Source organism: Salvelinus fontinalis, unplaced genomic scaffold (assembly GCF_029448725.1).
Source record: "Salvelinus fontinalis isolate EN_2023a unplaced genomic scaffold, ASM2944872v1 scaffold_0010, whole genome shotgun sequence".
NCBI lineage: Eukaryota > Metazoa > Chordata > Actinopteri > Salmoniformes > Salmonidae > Salvelinus > Salvelinus fontinalis.
Genome location: NW_026600219.1, coordinates 148,849 through 173,389, shown reverse-complemented (window position 1 = coordinate 173,389; position 24,541 = coordinate 148,849). Strand labels below are relative to the sequence as shown.

The window sequence follows — 24,541 nt, the reverse complement described above, 5'->3', positions numbered from 1 at the left end:
TTGTCTGATCTGGGTCCTGGTACTGGCCTCCAAATCTCTGTTCCTGCTCCTCATTCATGCTGCCTTCTGGGTCAGACAATTACACAGTGAGTCAGGAGGACATTGGGGGGATAAATGCCTACTGATAATCAGTTAGTTTTGTTACGTATCAAAGTGTTTGTCATGTTAGCAGTTGATGTTCCTCTTCAATAACATGGACCACAAAGCAAATCAGGGGGAGAAAAAGTGGTTTATTCAGGGAGAACGAATCATAGATGTTATGCTGGGAAGTAGATGGTTCGATGTTCATTCTTCCCTGTCCTCAGTGATTCCTCCACAGAACAACTGGACATGATGTCATATTTAACCCTCCAACCCTAGCCTGTGGTCGACCAATTAGAATTCCTTGTAGTAAAATTGGGCCAATGGCCAAAAAACAAGTATCCTGTTACAGGCTCAATGTATAGACGATTTGGACCAATGAAAGCCTGAGATGTAGCTATGAGTCCCGGACTGAAATTCCTACACAGATTCTACACAGATTCTAAACAGATTCTACACAGATGTTGAACTGAAAAACAACTATTTCCATTGATCATTAATGCCCCATTGACCTCTAGTCCTCTGTGTTGTGTATTATCTTAAAATTTTGATACAGTCCCTTACTGAATGACATGTCTGTTCTTCCCTGCTGATTATGACGACTATCTGTTGACGTGTGTACTAGTTTTAATGTTTGTTTTTTTAATATTAGGAGCAAGGAGGAATGCCTGAAAATAACCAGAGACCAGTCATTCTCCATGACAACTGTAGTTGCTACGTCCCCTGAGAGACCAGAGACCAGTCATTCTCCATGACAACTGTAGTTGCTACGTCCCCTGAGAGACCAGAGACCAGTCATTCTCCATGACAACTGTAGTTGATACGTCCCCTGAGAGACCAGAGACCAGTCATTCTCCATGACAACTGTAGTTGCTACGTCCCCTGAGAGATGTAATAGGTTTTTCTATGATAAAATCAGTGTTGTTTTTCTAGAAGATCGTGCAATACATTTTGTTAATGGAGTCTTTATGCCTTTTTGATTAAAGTTGTGTGTGTCACCCATTACCCAAGGTGTTTTAGACCAATTAAATGTATTCCCTCATTAAAAATGTGAATTCTCAATTATGTAAAAAAGGTTCTCTTTACTTTTATCTGTAGCTATGTGACTGTTTAAGCATTTTGTTTGAGAATGTACTATGGTCACCAAGCAATAAATACTTACAAAACAATGATACATTTGACATTTTGTTAATATTTATTTTTAAATTCATCATTATCAATGCATACAAAGTTTCCTTTCAAAGTATTTTAGTGCAGGTCCTTTTCTGAGGACCTAGACTTGGTCAAGACTTTCTTTAGATATATTTGACTCTATCCTAGAAACCTAAGACTGTAAAACGGTCAATAAAATAAATTATATTTAATTAACAAACAAGTAAAAGATGTCATGAACATTTTTTTTTAGATAAAAGTTTTGAGAAACTACCCCCCAAAGGCACCTTCAAATAAAATCAGTAAACGAATCACCTTGAAAAGAAAAACTGAACTTCCACAAAGAACAGAACAATTCTCAAAAACAAGCTCATTTAATTAATTATGTTTTTTTCTAAATCACATCCTTTCTCAAAGCTCAGTTCCAAAAGAAACAAAAAGCAACAGGTAGCCTAGTGGTTAGAGAGTTGGGCCACTAACCGAAAGGTTGCTTGATCAAATCCCCGAGCTGACAAGGTAAAACAATCTGTCGTTCTGCCCCTGAACAAGACAGTTAAACCACCTGTTCCTAGGCCATCATTGTAAATAAGAATTTGTTCTTAACTGAATAGCATAGTTAATTTTTTTTTTAAACATTCATTTCCAGGTTTTCCAGGAATCCTGGTTGGAATATTCCCGATTTTCCCTCTAGATTCTGGGAATCTTCTGACCAGGATTCCAGGAAAATCTGGGAATTTGGGAAAGTTATCTAAATGTTGCAACCGTACACATACTAGAAATCTCCCCCAAGCAAAGCTCCGTGACTGCACTGGGGAAAAGGTCTAGGAACCACTGAACAGCCCTGTGACTGCACTGATAAAAAGGTCTAGGAACCACTGAACAGCCCTGTGACTGCACTGGGGAAAAGGTCTAGGAACCATTAAACAGCACTGTGACTGCACTGACAAAAAGGTCTAGGAACCACTGAACAGCCCTGTGACTGCACTGAGGAAAAGGTCTAGGAACCACTGAACAGCCCTGTGACTACACTGAGGAAACCGTCCAGGAACCACTGAACAGCACTGATAAAAAGGTCTAGGAACCACTGAACAGCCCTGTGACTGCACTGAGGAAAAGGTCTAGGAACCACTGAACAGCCCTGTGACTACACTGAGGAAACCGTCCAGGAACCACTGAACAGCACTGATAAAAAGGTCTAGGAACCACTGAACAGCCCTGTGACTGCACTGAGGAAACCGTCTAGGAACCATTGAACAGCACTGTGACTGCACTGATAAAAAGGTCTAGGAACCACTGAACAGCCCTGTGACTGCACTGATAAAAAGGTCTAGGAACCACTGTACAGCACTGTGACTGCACTGATAAAAAGGTCTAGGAACCACTGTACAGCACTGTGACTGCACTCCCCCAATCCAAATAAACTACAGTTGCTTCTATCGTACAGGAGAAGAGCTCCGAAGAAATGCTCCCCTGTCAAGAAATAAAAAGCTCAGCTCTAAACACCCAACGCTGAACATAGGAGGCGATCAAACATAGTATGGGATCACACTGCTTCCAAATGAAGCTGAAACGAGTCACCCGTCATTGGTCTACTTATTAAGACTTCCTTGCAGAGACAACATTTGGGCACCGTAGGTTATCTTACACCCTTTCATCCTCTTTGTCCCTCTGAGGACATCCGGCCAGAGGGGTATACTACAAAAGCAGGATCAATGAGTTAGCCAGCTAACTTACCTAAACGTTATGAAAATAGCTTTTTATACCTTTAACAACCAAAGACAACCAAAGACACACATATCTAAGTTTAGCTTTTCTTAATGAACCAGAAAATCAATAGTTATTTCTGGTTATTTATCAAAGTTAGATGGTTAATTGATTCTGCTTTGTAGTACCAAAATGGTACCGAAACTATAGCAACGACTGTCTTCCTGTTTTCAGAGTATTCCGTCTAGTATGAGTTTAATCAGTGTTAGAGACTGCTATGTCAACTCAAGAGTTTGGTACCTGCCCATTGACTAGCCATTGCCAAAATAACATGTTGTCCGGCAATCTGCGTTTTAATCGTCCAGAACAGTATTTTTTCTGGGTTTCAAAAATTACTCTTTGTTGGCTTTGAAAAAATATATCAATCCTATTGCTCATGTTTTTATCTTTCAAACATGTAATCCCAGCCAATCCCAGCCATTACAAACATGTAATCCCAGTCAATCCCAGCCATTACAAACATGTAATCCCAGTCAAACATGTAATCCCAGCCAAACATGTAATCCCGGTTTTTAGAAAATCAAATCTATAAGACTAATGTTCATGTTTCCTCTCAGCTTTTCCTGGCTGACGTCTTTCCAGATCTCTCTCTTTAAAAAAAAAAAAACAAGAGTTTCATAACCTCAAGAGACTTCCCTGGTTAAAAAAATGAACATAAAAAAGTGTTTAAATTCCAGTTAACGGTCAGAGATTGTTCAGGCCCCCTTGTGGCCGTTCTGGGGTATGATCTTTCCTCTTCTTAAAAAGGTTCTTGAGTTTGGACGACTTGGCGCTTTTGTCTTTGTCCTTTTGGTGCCTCTCGCCTCTCATCTCCGGGGGCAACGTGTTTAGGGACCGGCCACTCCTCGGAGGCGGAACAGGAGGATTCCCTTCTCGCTCTCCTCCTTCCGTGATCCTCTGGGGCAGGTCAGGGGTTGTTGCTGGGGTCGTTGCTGGGGTGATACAGGACTTCTCCAGAATTCCGTCATACACCAGTTCGGTCAGGTGGTCGGAGGTATAAGGGTCAGGGGTCGGGGTTTGTTTCCATGGCGTGGACAAGGTGAGGTCAGGTTGTCCGAACTGACCCCAATCCAAAACCTGCGGACCGTGACCCACTTGGGACGACTCTGCATACTCCTCCCTGGATATCCTCTGTTTGGGGGTTTCCGGGTCCCTGTCGACCCTGTCCGGGTAGATCTTTCCAGTGGGAGTATCTATGGATCTGTCAATCTCATCACTGTTTGTTCGTCTGCGAGTGTGAGAGCACATCTCATGGTGTTCGTCTATCGATATCTTCCTCGTGGCGGCGGATGGTGGTTCCACTGGGAACTCTATCTTCTTCCTGAGCATCTTGTGAGAAGAGTTGCTGTCCAGATGAAGGGTCAGTTTGTCTCTGGACATCGCCATCCTCCTCTGAGCGCTGTCGGCTAAGAGGTCCACCTCCTCTCGGGATATCCTTCTCGTTGGAGTTCCAATGGCCGCCACCGTTTCTTCTCTGGGCCTTCCTCTCATGGAGTTGTTGAATGAGACTTCCCCCCTGCTCTCTCTCATCATCTGTCTGGAGCCGGTGTCCGGAGACACACCGATCATGTCTGTAGATAGAAGAGACCTCTTCTTTGAGACGTGAGTCTCCAACGGAAACTCGTGACACTCATCTCTGGATGACCTCCTTGAGACGTTGTCCATGGAACGACCCAAGACCTTTTTGGCTGCTGCGTTGGCGGGGGGGTCCATGGAAGTCTCACTTTTGCCTCTTTGCATTTTCCTTGGAGCAGTGTTGTCCACAGAAGAAAAGTCTGGCTCGTCTTTAGACGATGTCTTCGATGTGGTTTCATCCAAGGAAGCTTCCAGTTCTTCTCTAGATATCTTACAAATGGGGGATTCTGTTTCTGATGACCTTCTGCTGACAGGAGGGGTCCTGTCAGAATAAATTACCTGAGAATCTCTGTAGAGAGGAGAGAGAGAGGGGGGAGAGAGAGAGGGGGGAGGGAGGGAGAGTGAGGAAAAGATAGAGAGAGAAAGATTCCATCAAGGTTCACAAAGTTTCAATCACACATTGAAAATACTGTAAGTGTCACCGTGAGTCACCTTGTAATCAGCCGACACAGAGAAGCGTTGTAGAAAATTGGAATCCGAATTGGAACTTCAGTTTATTTCCTAAATTGACTGAATTGAAACTGTGCGACTCACCCCCTCCGCTGGGTGTTGATGAAGATCTGCTCCTCTTCCTCAAAGCAGGGGAGCGTGGTGTGGATAGGGATCAGGATATCAGGGTCGGAGAAGGAGGAGGAGGAAGAGGACGCGTGTCCAGAACGCCGTTGACGACACATGGTGGAGGTAGAGCCACGAGAGCGAGGGGAGCGCTTCATTGGTGGAACTAGGGTTGCAAAGGAAAGGGAACATTCCCGGTAACTTTATTATTTTTTAAATCCCAGGAAAATGTGGGACAAATTTTGGGGACAATTTTGGGGATTTCTTTAAATTTTGTTAATTTTATGGAAAACTTATTCATGGAAAACCTCGCAAAAATAACACTAAACCTGATTCAACTAAGCAGCTAATTACTTAAACCTTGAATCAGGTATGGCAGTGGTTCTCCAACCTCTCCTCAGGACCCCCAGCCGCTCCCAACCTCTCCCCGGGAACCCCAGCCGTTCCAAACCTCTCCCCGGGAACCCCAGCCGTTCCAAACCTCTCCCCGGGAACCCCAGCCGTTCCAAACCTCTCCCCGGGAACCCCAGCCGTTCCAAACCTCTCCCCGGGAACCCCAGCCGTTCCAAACCTCTCCTCAGGAACCCCATGCGTTCCATGTGTTTGATCTATTCCAGAGCTAGCACCTGATTCAACGTGTCAACTAATCGTCAAGCCCTTGACTAGGTATGGGCATGAGATTGATTACCACGGTGATCCCATAAACATACACTCACCGTGCTGTAAATGTGTTTGCATAAACATGTCTGCTTAATGACCATATTATATTGACCAACTGAGTGACTGATTGCTATAACCTACCCAAGACGGGTGCTGAGGAGTCTTCCATCAGATCCTCCAGAGAGCCTTGTATTGTTTCATGATAGGAAGGGAAGGTGGGAACAGACACCCTGGGCATCGCCACCCAGTTAGAGTCTGAATACAGCGTGGCTGTCAGGCTGGCCAGGCCAGAGTTCCTGAGGAGAGGGAAACCACACAGACGTTCTATCTGCTGCCAGCGGTGGAGGCGCTCCCGTAGGCAGGCCGTGACTTCTGATAGGGCGTTCCTGTGAGGCATGTCAAAAGCACAGTTTACGTCAGCTAGTTACTTCTGGTAGGGCGTTCCTGTGAGGGATGTCAAAAGCACAGTATACGTCAGCTAGTTACTTCTGGTAGGGCGTTCCTGTGAGGTGTGTCAAAAGCACAGTTTACGTCAGCTAGTTACTTCTGGTAGGGCGTTCCTGTGAGGTGTGTCAAAAGCACAGTTTACGTCAGCTAGTTCCTTCTGGTAGGGCGTTCCTGTGAGGGATGTCAAAAGCACAGTTTACGTCAGCTAGTTCCTTCTGGTAGGGCGTTCCTGTGATACAACACACAGGTGCAGACTGTTACAATACAGTAACATGTCAGCTATGTCAACACAACATACATTAGTTTAGTATGTTACTGTGTGACACCACAAAGTCAAATCTGTTACAAAAACTCCGTCAAAAAAAACAGGTCAACTCCGTCACAAAACCACGTCAACTCCGTCACAAAACCACGTCAACTCCGTCAGTCACAAAACCACGTCAACTCCGTCAGTCACAAAACCACGTCAACTCAGTCAGTCACAAAACCACGTCAACTCAGTCAGTCACAAAACCACGTCAACTCAGTCAGTCACAAAACCACGTCAACTCAGTCAGTCACAAAACCACGTCAACTCAGTCAGTCACAAAACCACATCAACTCAGTCAGTCACAAAACCACGTCAACTCAGTCACAAAACCACGTCAACTCAGTCACAAAACCACGTCAACTCAGTCACAAAACCACGTCAACTCAGTCACAAAACCACGTCAACTCAGTCACAAAACCACGTCAACTCAGTCACAAAACCACGTCAACTCTGTCACAAAACCACGTCAACTCCGTCAGAAAAACCACGTCAACTCCGTCAGAAAAACCACGTCACCTCCGTCGCAAAAACCACGTCAACTCCGTCGCAAAAACCACGTCAACTCCGTCGCAAAAACCACGTCAACTCCGTCGCGAAAAACACGTCAACTCCGTCACAAAACCACGTCAACTCCGTCACAAAACCACGTCAACTCCGTCACAGAAACCACGTCAAATACATCACAAAAACCACGTCAAATACATCACAAAACCACGTCAACTCCGTCACAAAAACCACGTCAACGCCGTCACAAAAACCACGTCAACTCCGTCACAAAAACACGAGAACAGCAACTGCAACTCACAGTTGTGGACCGTGGCACAGATAAATGAACAACAGCACACATGGGAAAATTGAGCTTCTGATGTAATCAAATCAGAAAATAGCCTCCATGTAAGTAAGAGTGAGAGTTAACATGGTTTCTAGTTGAGGTTAGTTACAAGTCCAGTGTCCTGGCTTCACATCAGTTCTAGTTGAGGTTAGTTACAAGTCCAGTGTCCTGGCTTCACATCAGTTCTAGTTGAGGTTAGTTACAAGTCCAGTGTCCTGGCTTCACATCAGTTCTAGTTGAGGTCAGTTACAAGTCCAGTGTCCTGGCTTCACATCAGTTCTAGTTGAGGTTAGTTACAAGTCCAGTGTCCTGGCTTCACATCAGTTCTAGTTGAGGTTAGTTACAAGTCCAGTGTCCTGGCTTCACATCAGTTCAGAAGACTGAAGAGTGACTGAAGAGACCGCCTGGGAGCTGTGTGGGAGAACCAGTCAGATCAGCTCAATCAGATCACACAACTTTAATTCTGCCAATGAGAGAACTACATGAAATATTCTGCATGCATGGTTAGGATTGGACAAAACGGATGAAAAGTAGATTCATGTCAAGTTAAATGTCCATTACCCTCATGTGGAATTCTCGTTATGTCACATTTTTATCGACTGAAATTCAAAGTGATTCGTTACAGTTATGTTTTTTTCTCCATTGCATCTGGTCTCGTTATCTTCATAGTTTTAGTCAGGAAAAATAGGTTGCTGACAAGTGTGTCATAGTTATTATTGACTAAATTAACACTGTGTGTGTGTGTGTGTGTGTGTGTGTGTGTGTGTGTGTGTGTGTGTGTGATCTTGTTCTTCTATCCGCGTGGGGACCTGAAATCCCCACGTCCCCATGAGGACAAAGGCTATTTTAAGCTTAGGGGTTAAGGTTAGGAAAAATATGATTTTGAATGGAAATCCATTTTTAGGTCCCCACGAGGATAGAAATACGTGTGTGTGTGTGTGTGTGTGTGTGTGTGTGTGTGTGTGTGTGTCTCACTTGGCCTCCAGGATCTTGGTGTCGACATCGTCCAGTGAGGAGCTGTGAGCCACGTGGAACGTCCCCATGAGGGAACTCCTCTTCTTCTTGATCTTCTCTGCCTGGACAGGATATACACATACCAAGGGGTGAGGTCACATCCTCCTGGTCATGTCCATACCAAGGGGTGAGGTCACATCCTCCTGGTCATGTCCATACCAAGGGGTTAATATGAGGTCACATCCTCCTGGTCATGTCCATACCAAGGGGTTAATATGAGGTCACATCCTCCTGGTCATGTCCATACCAAGGGGTTAACATGAGGTCACATCCTCCCGGTCATGTCCATACCAAGGGTTAATATGAGGTCACATCCTCCCGGTCATGTCCACACCAGGGGTTAATATGGAGGATAGATGACTTGTTTAATGCATTATCCTGGTCATGTCCACACCAGGGGTTAATATGGAGGATAGATGACTTGGTAAATGCATTATCTTGGTCATGTCCACACCAAGGGTTAATATGAGGTCACATCCTCCCGGTCATGTCCACACCAGGGGTTAATATGGAGGATAGATGACTTGTTTAATGCATTATCCTGGTCATGTCCACACCAGGGGTTAATATGGAGGATAGATGACTTGGTTAATGCATTATCTTGGTCATGTCCACACCAAGGGTTAATATGGAGGATAGATGACTTAGTTAATGCATTATCTTGGTCATGTCCACACCAAGGGTTAATATGGAGGATATATTACTTGTTTAATGCATTATTCTGGTCATGTCCACACCAGGGGTTAATATGGAGGACAGATGACTTGTTTAGTACATTATCCTGGTCATGTCCACACCAGGGGTTAATATGGAGGACAGATGACTAGTTGAATGCATTATCCTGGTCATGTCCACACCAGGGGTTAATATAGAGGATAGATGACTTGTTTAATGCATTATCCTGGTCATGTCCACACCAGGGGTTAATATGGAGGACAGATGAATTGTTTAATGCATTATCCTGGCCATGTCCACACCAGGGGTTAATATGGAGGACAGATTACTTGTTTAATGCATTATCCTGGTCATGTCCACACCAGGGGTTAATATGGAGGACAGATGGATTGTTTAATGCATTATCCTGGTCATGTCCACACCAGGGGTTAATATGGAGGACAGATGACTTGATTAATGCATTATCCTGGTCATGTCCACACCAGGGGTTAATATGGAGGATAGATGACTAGTTTAATGCATTATCCTGGTCATGTCCACACCAGGGGTTAATATGGAGGATAGATGACTTGTTTAATGCATTATCCTGGTCATGTCCACACCAGGGGTTAATATGGAGGACAGATGACTCGTTTAATGCATTATCCTGGTCATGTCCACACCAGGGGTTAATATGGAGGACAGATGACTAGTTTAATGCATTATCCTGGTCATGTCCACACCAGGGGTTAATATGGAGGATAGATGACTAGTTTAATGCATTATCCTGGTCATGTCCACACCAGGTGTTAATATGGAGGACAGATGACTTGTTTAATGCATTATCCTGGTCATGTCCACACCAGGTGTTAATATGGAGGACAGATGACTTGTTTAATGCATTATCCTGGTCATGTCCACACCAGGTGTTAAAATGGAGGACAGATGACTAGTTTAATGCATTATCCTGGTCATGTTCACACCAGGGGTTAATATGGAGGATAGATGACTTGTTTAATGCATTATCCTGGTCATGTCCACACCAGGGGTTAATATGGAGGATAGATGACTTGGTTAATGCATTATCCTGGTCATGTCCACACCAGGGGTTAATATGGAGGATAGATAACTAGTTTAATGCATTATCCTGGTCATGTCCACAGCAGGGGTTAATATGGAGGATAGATGACCTGGTTAATGCATTATCCTGGTCATGTCCACACCAGGGGTTAATATGGAGGATAGATTACCTGTTTAATGCATTATCCTGGTCATGTCCACACCAGCGGTTAATATGGAGGATAGATGACTAGTTTAATGCATTATCCTGGTCATGTCCACACCAGGGGTTAATATGGAGGATAGATGACCTGTTTAATGCATTATCCTGGTCATGTCCACACCAGGGGTTAATATGGAGGATAGATGACTAGTTTAATGCATTATCCTGGTCATGTCCACACCAGGAGTTAATATGGAGGATAGATGACCTGTTTAATGCATTATCCTGGTCATGTCCACACCAGGGGTTAATATGGAGGATAGATGACTTGTTTAATGCATTATCCTGGTCATGTCCACACCAGGGGTTAATATGGAGGACAGATGACTTGTTTAATGCATTATCCTGGTCATGTCCACAGCAGGTGTTAATATGGAGGATAGATGACCTGTTTAATGCATTATCCTGGTCATGTCCACAGCAGGTGTTAATATGGAGGATATATGACTTGTTTAATGCATTATCCTGGTCATGTCCACACCAGGGGTTAATATGGAGGACAGATGACTAGTTTAATGCATTATCCTGGTCATGTCCACACCAGGGGTTAATATGGAGGACAGATGACTTGTTTAATGCATTATCCTGGTCATGTCCACACCAGGGGTTAATTACAGCCCCTATGTTCTTTCTTCCTACGTGAAGTCAGTGAAAAGTCAATCAATCAGTTGATGAATCAATAAACTGATTGGTTTACGTCTCTCTCCTACCTCCTCCTCAGCAGTGGCCAGCTGCAGCTCAGCACTGTGTTTCTTGACGTTGTAGTATTGGACCAATCAACCAACCAACCAATCAACTAATCCACCAACCAACCAATCAACTAATCCACCAACCAACCAATCAACTAATCCACCAACCAACCAATCAACTAATCCACCAACCAACCAATCAACTAATCCACCAACCAACCAATCAACTAATCCACCAACCAACCAATCAACTAATCCACCAACCAACCAATCAACTAATCCACCAACCAACCAATCAACTAATCCACCAACCAATCAACCAATCCACCAACCAACCAACCAACCCACCAACCAACTAATCCACCAACCAACCAATCAACTAATCCACCAACCAATCAACCAATCCACCAACCAACCAATCAACTAATCCACCAACCAACCAATCAACCAACCAACCAACCCACCAACCAACCAATCAACTAATCCACCAACCAACCAACCAACCAACCAATCAACCAACCAATCCACCAACCAATCCACCAACCAACCAACCAACCAACCAACCAACCAATCAACCAATCCACCAACCAACCAATCAACTAATCCACCAAACAACCAACCAACCAACCAATCAACCAACCAATCCACCAACCAACCAATCAACCAATCCACCAACCAACCAACTAATCCACCAACCAACCAACTAATCCACCAACCAACCAACCAACTAATCCACCAACCAACCAACTAATCCACCAACCAACCAACTAATCCACCAACCAACCAACCAACTAATCCACCAACCAACCAACTAATCCACCAACCAACCAAATAATCCACCAACTAATCCACCAACCAACCAACTAATCCACCAACCAACCAATCAACTAATCCACCAACCAACCAACTAATCCACCAACCAACCAACTAATCCACCAACCAACCAACCAATCCACCAACCAACCAACTAATCCACCAACCAACCAACCAATCCACCAACCAACCAACCAACCAACCAACCAACCAACCAACCACCCACCAACCAGTAGTCTCCTACCTCTTCCTTGGCCGTGTTCAGCTGCAGCTCAGCGCTGTGTTTCTTGATGTTGTAGTACTGGACCTCCACCTCGTGGGTCAGCTGCAGCCAGAGCTGTAGGGCCTCCGGGACAGACCAGTAAGCCATCATGTCCTTCTCTGCCTTCTTTAATGCTCCCCGAACCTAGATACACACACACACACACAGGCACGCACACACAGCCACGCACACACACAGGTACACACACACACACACACACACACAGGTACACAGACACAGGTACACACACACACACACACAGAGAGAAACATGCACACACACACACACACACACACACACACACAGTAGAAGGAACGGGTTAGAGATTTTGATTGATGGATGGACCGTTTTTACCACCAGCCTTGAGCCAATACTGATAGTGTTTCCTACACTGTGGACTTGCTTCAGTTTGGGTTAGAGTTAGCTAAGGTTATAGTTAGGTTAGGTAGGGTAAGGTAAGGTAAGGTTAGGGTTAAGTTAGGTAATGTAAGGTTAGGGTTAGAGTTAGCTAAGGTTATAGTTAGGTTAGGTAGGGTAAGGTAAGGTTAGGGTTAAGCTAGGTAATGTAAGGTTAGGGTTAGAGTTAGCTAAGGTTATAGTTAGGTTAGGTAGGGTAAGGTAAGGTTAGGGTTAAGCTAGGTAATGTAAGGTTAGGGTTAGAGTTAGCTAAGGTTATAGTTAGGTTAGGTAGGGTAAGGTAAGGTTAGGGTTAAGTTAGGTAATGTAAGGTTAGGCAAGGTTAGGGTTAAGTTAGGTAATGTAAGGTTAGGTAAGGTAAGGTAAGGTTAGGTAATGTAAGGTAAGGTTAGGTAAGGTTAGGGTTAAGTTAGGTCATGTAAGGTAAGGTTAGGGTTAAGTTAGGTCATGTAAGGTAAGGTTAAGTAAGGTTAGATAAGGTAAGGTAAGGTAGGGTAAGGTAAGGTTAGATAAGGTAAGGTAAGGTTAGATAAGGTAAGGTTAGATAAGGTAAGGTAAGGTTAGGTAGAGTTAGGTTAGGTAATGTAAGGTAAGGTTATGTAAGGTTAGGTTAGGTAAGGGTTAGGTAATGTAAGGTAATGTAAGGTAAGGTTAGGTAATGTAAGGTAAGGGTTAAGTTAGGTAATGTAAGGTAAGGTTAGCTTAGGTTAGGTAAGATTAGGGTTTGGTTAGGTAATGTAAGGTAAGGTTAGGTTAGGTAAGGTTAGGGTTCGGTTAGGTAATGTAAGGTAAGGTTAGGTAAGGTTAGGGTTAGAGTTAGCTAAGGTAAGGTTAGGGTTAAGTTAGGTAATGTAAGGTAAGGTAAGGTTAGGGTTAAGTTAGGTAATGTAAGATAAGGTTAGGTAAGGTTAGGGTTAAGTTAGGTAATGTAAGATAGGGTTAGGTTAGGTAGGGTAAGGTTAGGTAGGGTAAGGTTAGGTAGGGTAAGGTAAGGTAGGGTAGGGTTAAGTAAGGTAGGGTAAGGTTAGGGTTCTGTTAGGTAATGTAAGGTAAGGGTTAAGTTAGGTAATGTAAGGTTAGGTAAGATTAGGGTTTGGTTAGGTAATGTAAGGTAAGGTTAGGTACGGTTAGGTAATGTAAGGTAAGGTTAGGTAAGGTTAGGGTTAAGTTAGGTAATGTAAGATAGGGTTAGGTAGGGTAAGGTAGGGTAAGGTAGGGTAAGGTTAGGTAAGGTAGGGTTAGGTAAGGTAGGGTAGGGTAAGGTTAGGTAGGGTAAGGTTAGGTACGGTAGGGTTAGGTTAGATAGGGTAAGGTTAGGTAAGGTAGGGTAAGGTTAGGTAAGGTAGGGTAAGGTTAGGTAGGGTTAGGTAAGGTAAGGTAGGGTAAGGTTAGGTAGGGTAAGGTTAGGTAAGGTAAGGTTAAGTAGGGTAAGGTTAGGTAAGGTAAAGTAAGATTAGGTAAAGTAAGATAGGGTAAGGTAAGGTAAGATAGGGTAAGGTAAGGTAAAGTAAGATAGGGTAAGGTAAGGTAAAGTAAGATAGGGTAAGGTAAGGTAAAGTAAGATAGGGTAAGGTTAGGTAGGGTAAGGTTAGGTAGGGTAAGTTAGATAGGTAGGGTTAGGTAGGGTAAGGTTAGGTAGGGTAAGGTTAGATAGGTAAAGTAAGATAGGGTAAGGTTAGGTAGGGTTAGGTAAGGTTAGGTAAGGTTCGGTAAGGTAAGGTTGGGTTAGGTTAGGTAGGGTTAGGTTAGGTAGGGAAAGGTTAGGTAGGGTAAGGTTAGGTAGGGTAAGGTAAGGTTATGTAAGGTAAGGTTAGGTAGGGTTAGGTTAGGTAGGGTTAGGTTAGGTAGGGTTAGGTTAGGTAGGGTAAGGTTAGGTTAGGTAGGGTAAGGTTAGGTAATGTAAAGTTAGGTAAGGTAAGGTTCTCTACCTGCTCCAGCTCCTCCTCTGCGTATCTCAGTCTGCTCAGTTGACTGACGGCTCCAGCTCTGAGCCGATGGAGTCTGTGCGCCTCCTCCTGGGCTCCCATGATCTCATCCCTCATCTTCTCCTCCAGGTTCTGTTTCTCCTCCGCCACGTTACGCTTCTCCTCCTGGGCCTGCTCCAGCCTGGTATCAGGACGGGGACACGCATCAGCAACAAACACACACACGGGTTAGCAGCAAAGACACACACACACACGGGTTAGCAGCAAAGACACACACACGTAATTAGGACAAACACATACATTATCAGGAAACATTTAAACATACACACAAACAAACGCATTAGCAGGAAACACACATAACAGTACTCCTAACCCAATACACACACAGTCATAGACACTCACTGCTCCTGTAGTTCTCTGAGGCTGAGCTCAGCACTCTGCAGACTCTCCAGGTCCTTCATCATCTTGGAGATGTGGACTTTAGAAGCTTTGTTCTGGACCTGGGAGAACCAGCAGCCTCCTACACCCATCATCACAGACACTAGCAGCAACAAGTCCTTCATGTAGTTATGGGGTGGGCCTGGAGGAGGAGGAGGAGGAGGAGGAGAAGAGAGAGGAGGAGAGAGGAGGAGGAGAGAGAAGGAGAGAGGAGGAGGAGAGAGAAGGAGAGAAGGAGGATGAGAGGAGGAGGAAAAGAGAAGGAGAGAGAAGGAGGAGGAGAGAGGAGGAGAGAGAAGGAGGATGAGAGGAGGAGGAAAAGAGAGGAGGAGGAGAGAGAAGGAGGAGGAGAGAGGAGGCAGAGGAGAGAAGGAGGATGAGAGGAGGAAGAGAGAGAAGGAGGATGAGAGGAGGAGGATGAGTGGAGGAGGAGGATGAGAGGAGGAGGAGAGAGGAGGAGGAGAGAGGAAGAGGAGAGAGGAAGAGGAGAGAGGAGGAAAAGAGAGAAGAGGAAGGAGGATGAGAGGATAATGATGATGACAGTCATGATGAAAGAGGAGGAGAAAGATGATTTCATTTGTTTAGAGCTTTTCAATATAATCAGTGGACATGAGCACATGCACAAAGAGAGAGAGAGAGAGAGAGAGAGAGAGAGAGAGAGTGTGAGTGAGTGAGTGAGTGAGTGAGTGAGTGAGTGAGTGAGTGAGTGAGTGAGTGAGTGAGTGAGTGAGTGAGTGAGTGTCTACACACGTATAGGAGCACCAAACAGCACCACGTCCAGAGCCTTGATGTTGAGTTTCTGTTTGTCTCTCTGGTCCAGGATCTTCAGCTGGCCACTCAGGAACGACGGCTCATTGGCTGCTATCCTGCACACATCACAATAACACCAGCTCTGATTAGACGAGAATACTAAAGTGTTCTGATTGGCTCTTTCTACATCTGATTGGACTGTGTTTCTCTTTCTGTTATGTTATTATTAAGCGTTTTAATTTGACAAATTGAGCTGCTTCGGATTTGTTTGTAATTGTATAGTAACGACTCAAAATATACCAAATGGACATTGTAACTAGGGTGTGTTACCTGATTGGCCAGTAAGTTTCAGTAAGAAGCTTTCTGATTGGCTGTGCCCACCAGGAAGTACCTCTCTGAGGTTTCTGATTGGCCGTTCTCACCTGGGGAGGGTGTTGCCGTTGACTCTGAAGTCTTTAAAGTTCTTCTCGTATTGAGGCAGCTCTACAAACTCCCTGAGCCACCTCAACACCTCATCCTGAGTCCAGTTATGGACTGATAGAGAGAGGAGGAGGGGGAGAGAGGGAGAGAGGGGGTAGGAAGGGAGAGAGAGGGGGAGGTCAGATGGGGATAGAGAGAGGAGGAAGGGGAGGAAGGGAGAGAGAGGGGGAGGTCAGATGGGGATAGAGAGAGGAGGAGGGGGAGAGAGGGAGAGAGGGGGAGGTCAGATGGGGATAGAGAGAGGAGGAGGGGTAGGAAGGGAGAGAGAGGGGAGGTCAGATGGGAATAGAGAGAGGAGGAGGGGGAGGAAGGGAGAGAAGCGGGAGGAAGGTGGAGAGGGGAAGGAAGGGAGAGAGAGGGGGAGGTCAGATGGGGATAGAGAGAGGAGGAGGGGGAGGAAGGGAGAGAGAGGGGGAGGTCAGATGGGGATAGAGAGGAGGAGGAGGGGGAGGAAGGGAGAGAAGCGGGAGGAAGGGGGAGAGGGGAAGGAAGGGAGAGAGAGGGGGAGGTCAGATGGGGATAGAGAGAGGAGGAGGGGGAGGAAGGGAGAGAGGGGGGGAGGTCAGATGGGGATAGAGAGAGGAGGAGGAAGGGAGAGAAGGGGGAGAGGGTAGTAATGGAGAGAGAGGGGGTAGGAAGGGAGAGATAAGGGGTAGGAAAGGAGAGAGGGGGAAGGAAGGGAGAGAGAGGGGAGGTCAGATGGGGATAGAGAGAGGGGGAGGGGAAAGGAGAGAGAGCACGAGGGAGAGAGGTGGGAGGGTTTGGTAATGAAGAAACGGTGAATGTAACAACATATTGCATAATCACACACACAACGTACCTTCTGAGAACTTCCAGCCCCTCCATAGTTCCTCTATGGTGATGTGTTGGTCCTCTCTGTGAAGATGGCTGTGTTTGTTGGTCTGCTGCTGCTTCATGTCCTCCATGATGAACTACACAGCCAAGACACACACACACACACACGCAGGATTATGAAAAGTTTGCAGCTTAATGTCAAAAGGTAAACGTCTAACACACACACTTAACCAACCACACACACACTTAACCACACACACACACGCACACTTAACCACACACACACACACAACCACGCATGTCTAATAAACAGTTCACACATCCTTAACCTTTCTAAGTTTCCACATTAGTTTGACGACTGTCAACTGTACCAATGATAAGGACCAAGACATTTTAGTTTAGAGATAAAATAGACTGTGTGTGTGTGTGTGTGTGTGTGTGTGTGTGTGTGTGTGTGTGTGTGTGTGTGTGTGTGTGTGTGTGTGTGTGTGTGTGTGTGTGTGTGTGTGTGTGTGTGTGTGTGTGTGCGTGTGTTCCACCATCTTGGAATCTATCCTTGGCTGTAATTCGATTCTTCATGTGATGGGAACAGGAATGTCAGCCACCCTCCCCTGCCGTCTCCACGGTAACAGCAACCCAATCCCATGGATCATCCCTGGACAACATTCTGATGAGTTCTGGAGTTCTGGAACAAACAGTCCAACATTCTACACTTCTAATCTGGACTCACTTCTTCTAAAAGGGGCTCTAGTGTCTGTGGCTTAAACAAACTAACAGGACAGGAATCATGAGACAGACAGACTGGTCAACGAGGATATACACACACAGCATGTAACTGAATAAAGACTCCTACCATCTGTTGTCCAATCTAAACACACCTGAATCCCTCCTCCGTGGTTACGTACCTCCACGCTCTCCTCCACCTCTATCCCTCCATCCTGGTCGTCGTCCATCTCTCTGTGGATGTTCCTCAGAGCCTCCAGACTGTATCGGTCTGCCTCGTTCATACAGGGAGGTGACACCACCAGGCATGGGTCTATAGAGATGGTCAATCAATACATTTATCAATATGTTAGGTAGCCCTGTCCTGCAGTCAATGACCAAAAGCGCCCTCTAGTGGCCTCATGGTGGAATGATATTCAGGTTTTTCAGAATTAGTTTAAAAACTAAATTAACTGACATGTCAAACAGTTTTGTTATATTTCAGTCTTCTGTGATGTATATAAAGTGTAATATTGTGATGCAAACTCAAAATGTAATACATTTCAACTCTATATCTGACATGGTACAGGTGTCTTCTTATGTTTAAGCCCATAACCATGTGTGTGAGGTGTATACTTTTGTTTCAAAGTAGATTTGTTTTAGACTACCAAGAATCACTCTGTGTGACCCTGATTTAGCCCACTGCAGTACAAGGTTTATCAATATACACTAAAGGACCAAAGGTATGTGGACACCTGCTCGTCGAACATCTCATTCCAAAATCATGGGCGTTATTATGGAGTTGGTCCCCCTTTGCTGCTATAACAGCCTCCCCTGTTCTGGGAAGGCTTTCCACTAGATGTTGGAACATTGCTGCGGGGACTTGCTTCCATTCAGCCACAACAGCATTCGTGAGGTCGGGCACTGATGTTGGGCAATTAGGCCTGGCTCGCAGTCGGCTTTCCAATACAACCCCAAAGATGTTAGATGGGGTTGAGGTCAGGGTTCTGTGCAGGCCAGTCAAGTTCTTCCACACCAATCTCGACAAACCATTTCTGTATGGATCTCGCTTTTTGCACGGAGGCATTATCATGCTGAAAGAGGACAGAATCTTCTAGAATGTCATTGTATTCTGTAGTTTCCCTTCACTGGAACTAAGGGGCCCGAACCATGAAGAACAGCCCCAGACCAGTATTCCTACTCCACCAAACTTTACAGTTGCCACTCTGCATTGGGGTAGGTAGCATTCTCCTGGCATCCGCCAAACTTTACAGTTGCCACTACGCATTGGGGAAGGTAGCGTTCTCCTGGCATCTGCCAAAACCCAGATTCGTCCGTCGGACTGCCAGAGAACAAGTTTCCACTGCTCCAGAGTCCAATCTCAGCGAGCTTTACAGCACTCCAGCCAACGCTTGGCATTGCTCATGGTGATCTTAGCCTTGTGTGCGGCTGCTCGGCCATGGAAACCCAATGAACAGTTCTTGTGCTGACGTTTCTTCCAGAGGCGGTTTAGAATTCAGTAATAAGCGCTGCAACCGAGGAATGATGATTTCTACGCTTTACGTGCTTCAGCGCTCTGACATCCCGCTCTGTGAGTTTGTGTGGCCTACCACTTCGCGGCTGAGCCGTTGTTGCTCCTATTTCACTGTAACCTGCATTCTTAGTCAGTGAGCACCGACCGGCACCGGATGTTCATGGAAGTTGAAAAGTAGTTGAAATTTGGTCAGTCTGCCTTGTCCACAGAATTGTTTTTTTTTTTTTGGTACATTCTGGACAAGATTTATATTTCAACATCCACAGATGTCAATTTTTGGTTTGGTCCGGACTTGACTGGGCCCAAACATAGATGTCCATGATTGGTTCAGTCCTGCACTGTACGGTACACTTGAGTATAATAGAGTTCAGTACAGTAAACAGTAGAGCACAATAGAGTTACTGTACTGTAATGAACCAAACTGTACTCTACTGCACAGTACAGTATTCTACTGTATTGTGCTTTACTGTACTGTAATGTATTCTACTCTAATCTACTGTACTGTACTCTACTGTAATGTACTGTACTCTCCTGTAATGTACTGTACTCTCCTGTAATGTACTGTACTCTCCTGTAATGTACTGTACTCTCCTGTAATGTACTGTACTCTCCTGTAATGTACTGTACTCTCCTGTAATGTACTGTACTCTCCTGTAATGCACTGTACTCTCCTGTAATGCACTGTACTCTCCTGTAATGTACTGTACTCTCCTGTAATGTACTGTACTCTCCTGTAATGTACTGTACTCTCCTGTAATGTACTGTACTCTCCTGTAATGTACTGTACTCTCCTGTACTGTACTCTCCTGTAATGTACTGTACTCTCCTGTAATGTACTGTACTCTCCTGTAATGTACTGTACTCTCCTGTAATGTACTGTACTCTCCTGTAATGTACTGTACTCTCCTGTAATGTACTGTACTCTCCTGTAATGTACTGTACTCTCCTGTAATGTACTGTACTCTCCTGTAATGTACTGTACTCTAGTGTAATGTACTGTACTCTCCTGTAATGTACTGTACTCTCCTGTAATGCACTGTACTATCCTGTAATGTACTGTACTCTCCTGTAATGTACTGTACTCTCCTGTAATGTACTGTACTCTCCTGTACTGTACTCTCCTGTACTGTACTCTCCTGTAATGTACTGTACTCTCCTGTAATGTACTGTACTCTCCTGTAATGTACTGTACTCTCCTGTACTGTACTCTCCTGTAATGTACTGTACTCTCCTGTAATGTACTGTACTCTCCTGTAATGTACTGTACTCTCCTGTAATGTACTGTACTCTCCTGTAATGTACTGTACTCTCCTGTAATGTACTGTACTCTCCTGTAATGTACTGTACTCTCCTGTAATGTACTGTACTCTCCTGTAATGTACTCTCCTGTAATGTACTCTCCTGTAATGTACTCTCCTGTAATGTACTCTCCTGTAATGTACTGTACTCTCCTGTACTGTACTCTCCTGTAATGTACTGTACTCTCCTGTAATGTACTGTACTCTCCTGTAATGTACTCTCCTGTAATGTACTGTACTATCCTGTAATGTACTGTACTCTCCTGTACTGTACTCTCCTGTAATGTACTGTACTCTCCTGTAATGTACTGTACTCTCCTGTAATGTACTGTACTCTCCTGTACTGTACTCTCCTGTAATGTACTGTACTCTACTGTAATGTACTGTACTCTCCTGTAATGTACTGTACTCTCCTGTAATGTACTGTACTCTCCTGTAATGTACTGTACTCTCGTGTAATGTACTGTACTCTCCTGTAATGTACTGTACTCTCCTGTAATGTACTGTACTCTCCTGTAATGTACTGTACTCTCCTGTAATGTACTGTACTCTCCTGTAATGTACTGTACTCTCCTGTAATGTACTGTACTCTCCTGTAATGTACTGTACTCTCCTGTAATGTACTGTACTCTCCTGTAATGTACTGTACTCTCCTGTAATGTACTCTCCTGTAATGTACTGTACTCTCCTGTACTGTACTCTCCTGTAATGTACTGTACTCTCCTGTAATGTACTCTCCTGTAATGTACTGTACTATCCTGTAATGTACTGTACTCTCCTGTACTGTACTCTCCTGTAATGTACTGTACTCTCCTGTAATGTACTGTACTCTCCTGTAATGTACTGTACTCTCCTGTAATGTACTGTACTCTCCTGTAATGTACTGCACTCTCCTGTAATGTACTGCACTCTCCTGTAATGTACTGTACTCTCCTGTAATGTACTGTACTCTCCTGTAATGTACTGTACTCTCCTGTAATGTACTGCACTCTCCTGTAATGTACTGTACTCTCCTGTAATGTACTGTACTCTCCTGTAATGTACTGTACTCTCCTGTAATGTACTGCACTCTCCTGTAATGTACTGTACTCTCCTGTAATGTACTGTACTCTACTGTAATGTACTGTACTCTCCTGTACTGTACTCTCCTGTAATGTACTGTACTCTCCTGTAATGTACTGCACTCTCCTGTAATGTACTGTACTCTCCTGTAATGTACTGTACTCTCCTGTAATGTACTGCACTCTCCTGTAATGTACTGTACTCTCCTGTAATGTACTGTACTCTCCTGTAATGTACTGTACTCTCCTGTACTGTACTCTCCTGTGATGTACTGTACTCTCCTGTAATGTACTGTACTCTCCTGTAATGTACTCTCCTGTAATGTACTGTACTCTCCTGTAATGTACTGCACTCTCCTGTAATGTACTATCCTGTAATGTACTGTACTCTCCTGTAATGTACTGCACTCTCCTGTAATGTACTGCACTCTCCTGTAATGTACTGTACTCTCCTGTAATGTACTGTACTCTCCTGTAATGTACTGTACTCTCCTGTACTGTACTCTCCTGTAATGTACTGTACTCTCCTGTAATGTACTGCACTCTCCTGTAATGTACTGTACTCTCCTGTAATGTACTGTACTCTCCTGTAATGTACTGCACTCTCCTGTAAAGTACTGTACTCTCCTGTAATGTACTGTACTCTCCTGTAATGTACTCTACTGTAATGTACTGTACTCTCCTGTAATGTACTGTACTATCCTGTAATGTACTGTACTCTCCTGTAATGTACTGTACTATCCTGTAATGTACTGTACTCTCCTGTAATGTACTGTACTCTCCTGTAATGTACTGTACTCTCCTGTAATGTACTGCACTCTCCTGTAATGTACTGCACTCTCCTGTAATGTACTGTACTCTCCTGTAATGTACTCTACTGTAATGTCCTGTACTCTCCTGTAATGTACTGTACTATCCTGTAATGTACTGTACTCTCCTGTAATGTACTGTACTATCCTGTAATGTACTGTACTCTCCTGTAATGTACTCTCCTGTAATGTACTGTACTCTCCTGTAATGTACTGTACTCTCGTGTAATGTACTGTACTCTCCTGTAATGTACTGTACTCTCCTGTAATGTACTGTACTCTCCTGTAATGTACTGTACTCTCCTGTAATGTACTGTACTCTCCTGTAATGTACTGTACTCTCCTGTAATGTACTGTACTCTCCTGTAATGTACTGTACTCTCCTGTAATGTACTGTACTCTCCTGTAATGTACTGTACTCTCCTGTAATGTACTCTCCTGTAATGTACTGTACTCTCCTGTACTGTACTCTCCTGTAATGTACTGTACTCTCCTGTAATGTACTCTCCTGTAATGTACTGTACTATCCTGTAATGTACTGTACTCTCCTGTACTGTACTCTCCTGTAATGTACTGTACTCTCCTGTAATGTACTGTACTCTCCTGTAATGTACTGTACTCTCCTGTAATGTACTGTACTCTCCTGTAATGTACTGCACTCTCCTGTAATGTACTGCACTCTCCTGTAATGTACTGTACTCTCCTGTAATGTACTGTACTCTCCTGTAATGTACTGTACTCTCCTGTAATGTACTGCACTCTCCTGTAATGTACTGTACTCTCCTGTAATGTACTGTACTCTCCTGTAATGTACTGTACTCTCCTGTAATGTACTGCACTCTCCTGTAATGTACTGTACTCTCCTGTAATGTACTGTACTCTACTGTAATGTACTGTACTCTCCTGTACTGTACTCTCCTGTAATGTACTGTACTCTCCTGTAATGTACTGCACTCTCCTGTAATGTACTGTACTCTCCTGTAATGTACTGTACTCTCCTGTAATGTACTGCACTCTCCTGTAATGTACTGTACTCTCCTGTAATGTACTGTACTCTCCTGTAATGTACTGTACTCTCCTGTACTGTACTCTCCTGTGATGTACTGTACTCTCCTGTAATGTACTGTACTCTCCTGTAATGTACTCTCCTGTAATGTACTGTACTCTCCTGTAATGTACTGCACTCTCCTGTAATGTACTATCCTGTAATGTACTGTACTCTCCTGTAATGTACTGCACTCTCCTGTAATGTACTGCACTCTCCTGTAATGTACTGTACTCTCCTGTAATGTACTGTACTCTCCTGTAATGTACTGTACTCTCCTGTACTGTACTCTCCTGTAATGTACTGTACTCTCCTGTAATGTACTGCACTCTCCTGTAATGTACTGTACTCTCCTGTAATGTACTGTACTCTCCTGTAATGTACTGCACTCTCCTGTAAAGTACTGTACTCTCCTGTAATGTACTGTACTCTCCTGTAATGTACTCTACTGTAATGTACTGTACTCTCCTGTAATGTACTGTACTCTCCTGTAATGTACTGTACTCTCCTGTAATGTACTGTACTATCCTGTAATGTACTGTACTATCCTGTAATGTACTGTACTCTCCTGTAATGTACTGTACTCTCCTGTAATGTACTGCACTCTCCTGTAATGTACTGCACTCTCCTGTAATGTACTGCACTCTCCTGTAATGTACTGTACTCTCCTGTAATGTACTCTACTGTAATGTACTGTACTCTCCTGTAATGTACTGTACTATCCTGTAATGTACTGTACTCTCCTGTAATGTACTGTACTATCCTGTAATGTACTGTACTCTCCTGTAATGTACTCTCCTGTAATGTACTGTACTCTCCTGTAATGTACTGTACTCTCCTGTAATGTACTGTACTCTCCTGTAATGTACTGTACTCTCCTGTAATGTACTGCACTCTCCTGTAATGTACTGCACTCTCCTGTAATGTACTGTACTCTCCTGTAATGTACTGTACTCTCCTGTAATGTACTGTACTCTCCTGTACTGTACTCTCCTGTAATGTACTGTACTCTCCTGTAATGTACTGTACTCTCCTGTAATGTACTCTCCTGTAATGTACTGTACTCTCCTGTAATGTACTGCACTCTCCTGTAATGTACTGTACTCTCCTGTAATGTACTGTACTATCCTGTAATGT

General features: G+C 44.3%; 1 protein-coding gene across 1 annotated transcript in view; it reads right to left on the bottom strand.

Moving 5' to 3' along the window:
* Positions 1 to 1,298: 1,298 nt before the first annotated feature.
* Positions 1,299 to 24,541, bottom strand: part of LOC129842076 (stromal interaction molecule 2-like) — a 31,013-nt gene continuing 7,770 nt past the window's right edge. Inside the window, exons 2-12 of the mRNA XM_055910464.1 lie at positions 17,861 to 17,991; positions 16,981 to 17,092; positions 16,103 to 16,214; positions 15,681 to 15,796; positions 14,895 to 15,072; positions 14,496 to 14,673; positions 12,133 to 12,294; positions 8,412 to 8,512; positions 5,989 to 6,233; positions 5,167 to 5,353; positions 1,299 to 4,921 (exon numbers count right to left, since the gene is read on the bottom strand). Of these exons, the coding sequence (XP_055766439.1) occupies positions 3,682 to 4,921; positions 5,167 to 5,353; positions 5,989 to 6,233; positions 8,412 to 8,512; positions 12,133 to 12,294; positions 14,496 to 14,673; positions 14,895 to 15,072; positions 15,681 to 15,796; positions 16,103 to 16,214; positions 16,981 to 17,092; positions 17,861 to 17,991 (2,762 nt within the window). The 3' untranslated portion in view covers positions 1,299 to 3,681. The remainder of the gene's footprint in view (positions 4,922 to 5,166; positions 5,354 to 5,988; positions 6,234 to 8,411; positions 8,513 to 12,132; positions 12,295 to 14,495; positions 14,674 to 14,894; positions 15,073 to 15,680; positions 15,797 to 16,102; positions 16,215 to 16,980; positions 17,093 to 17,860; positions 17,992 to 24,541) is intronic.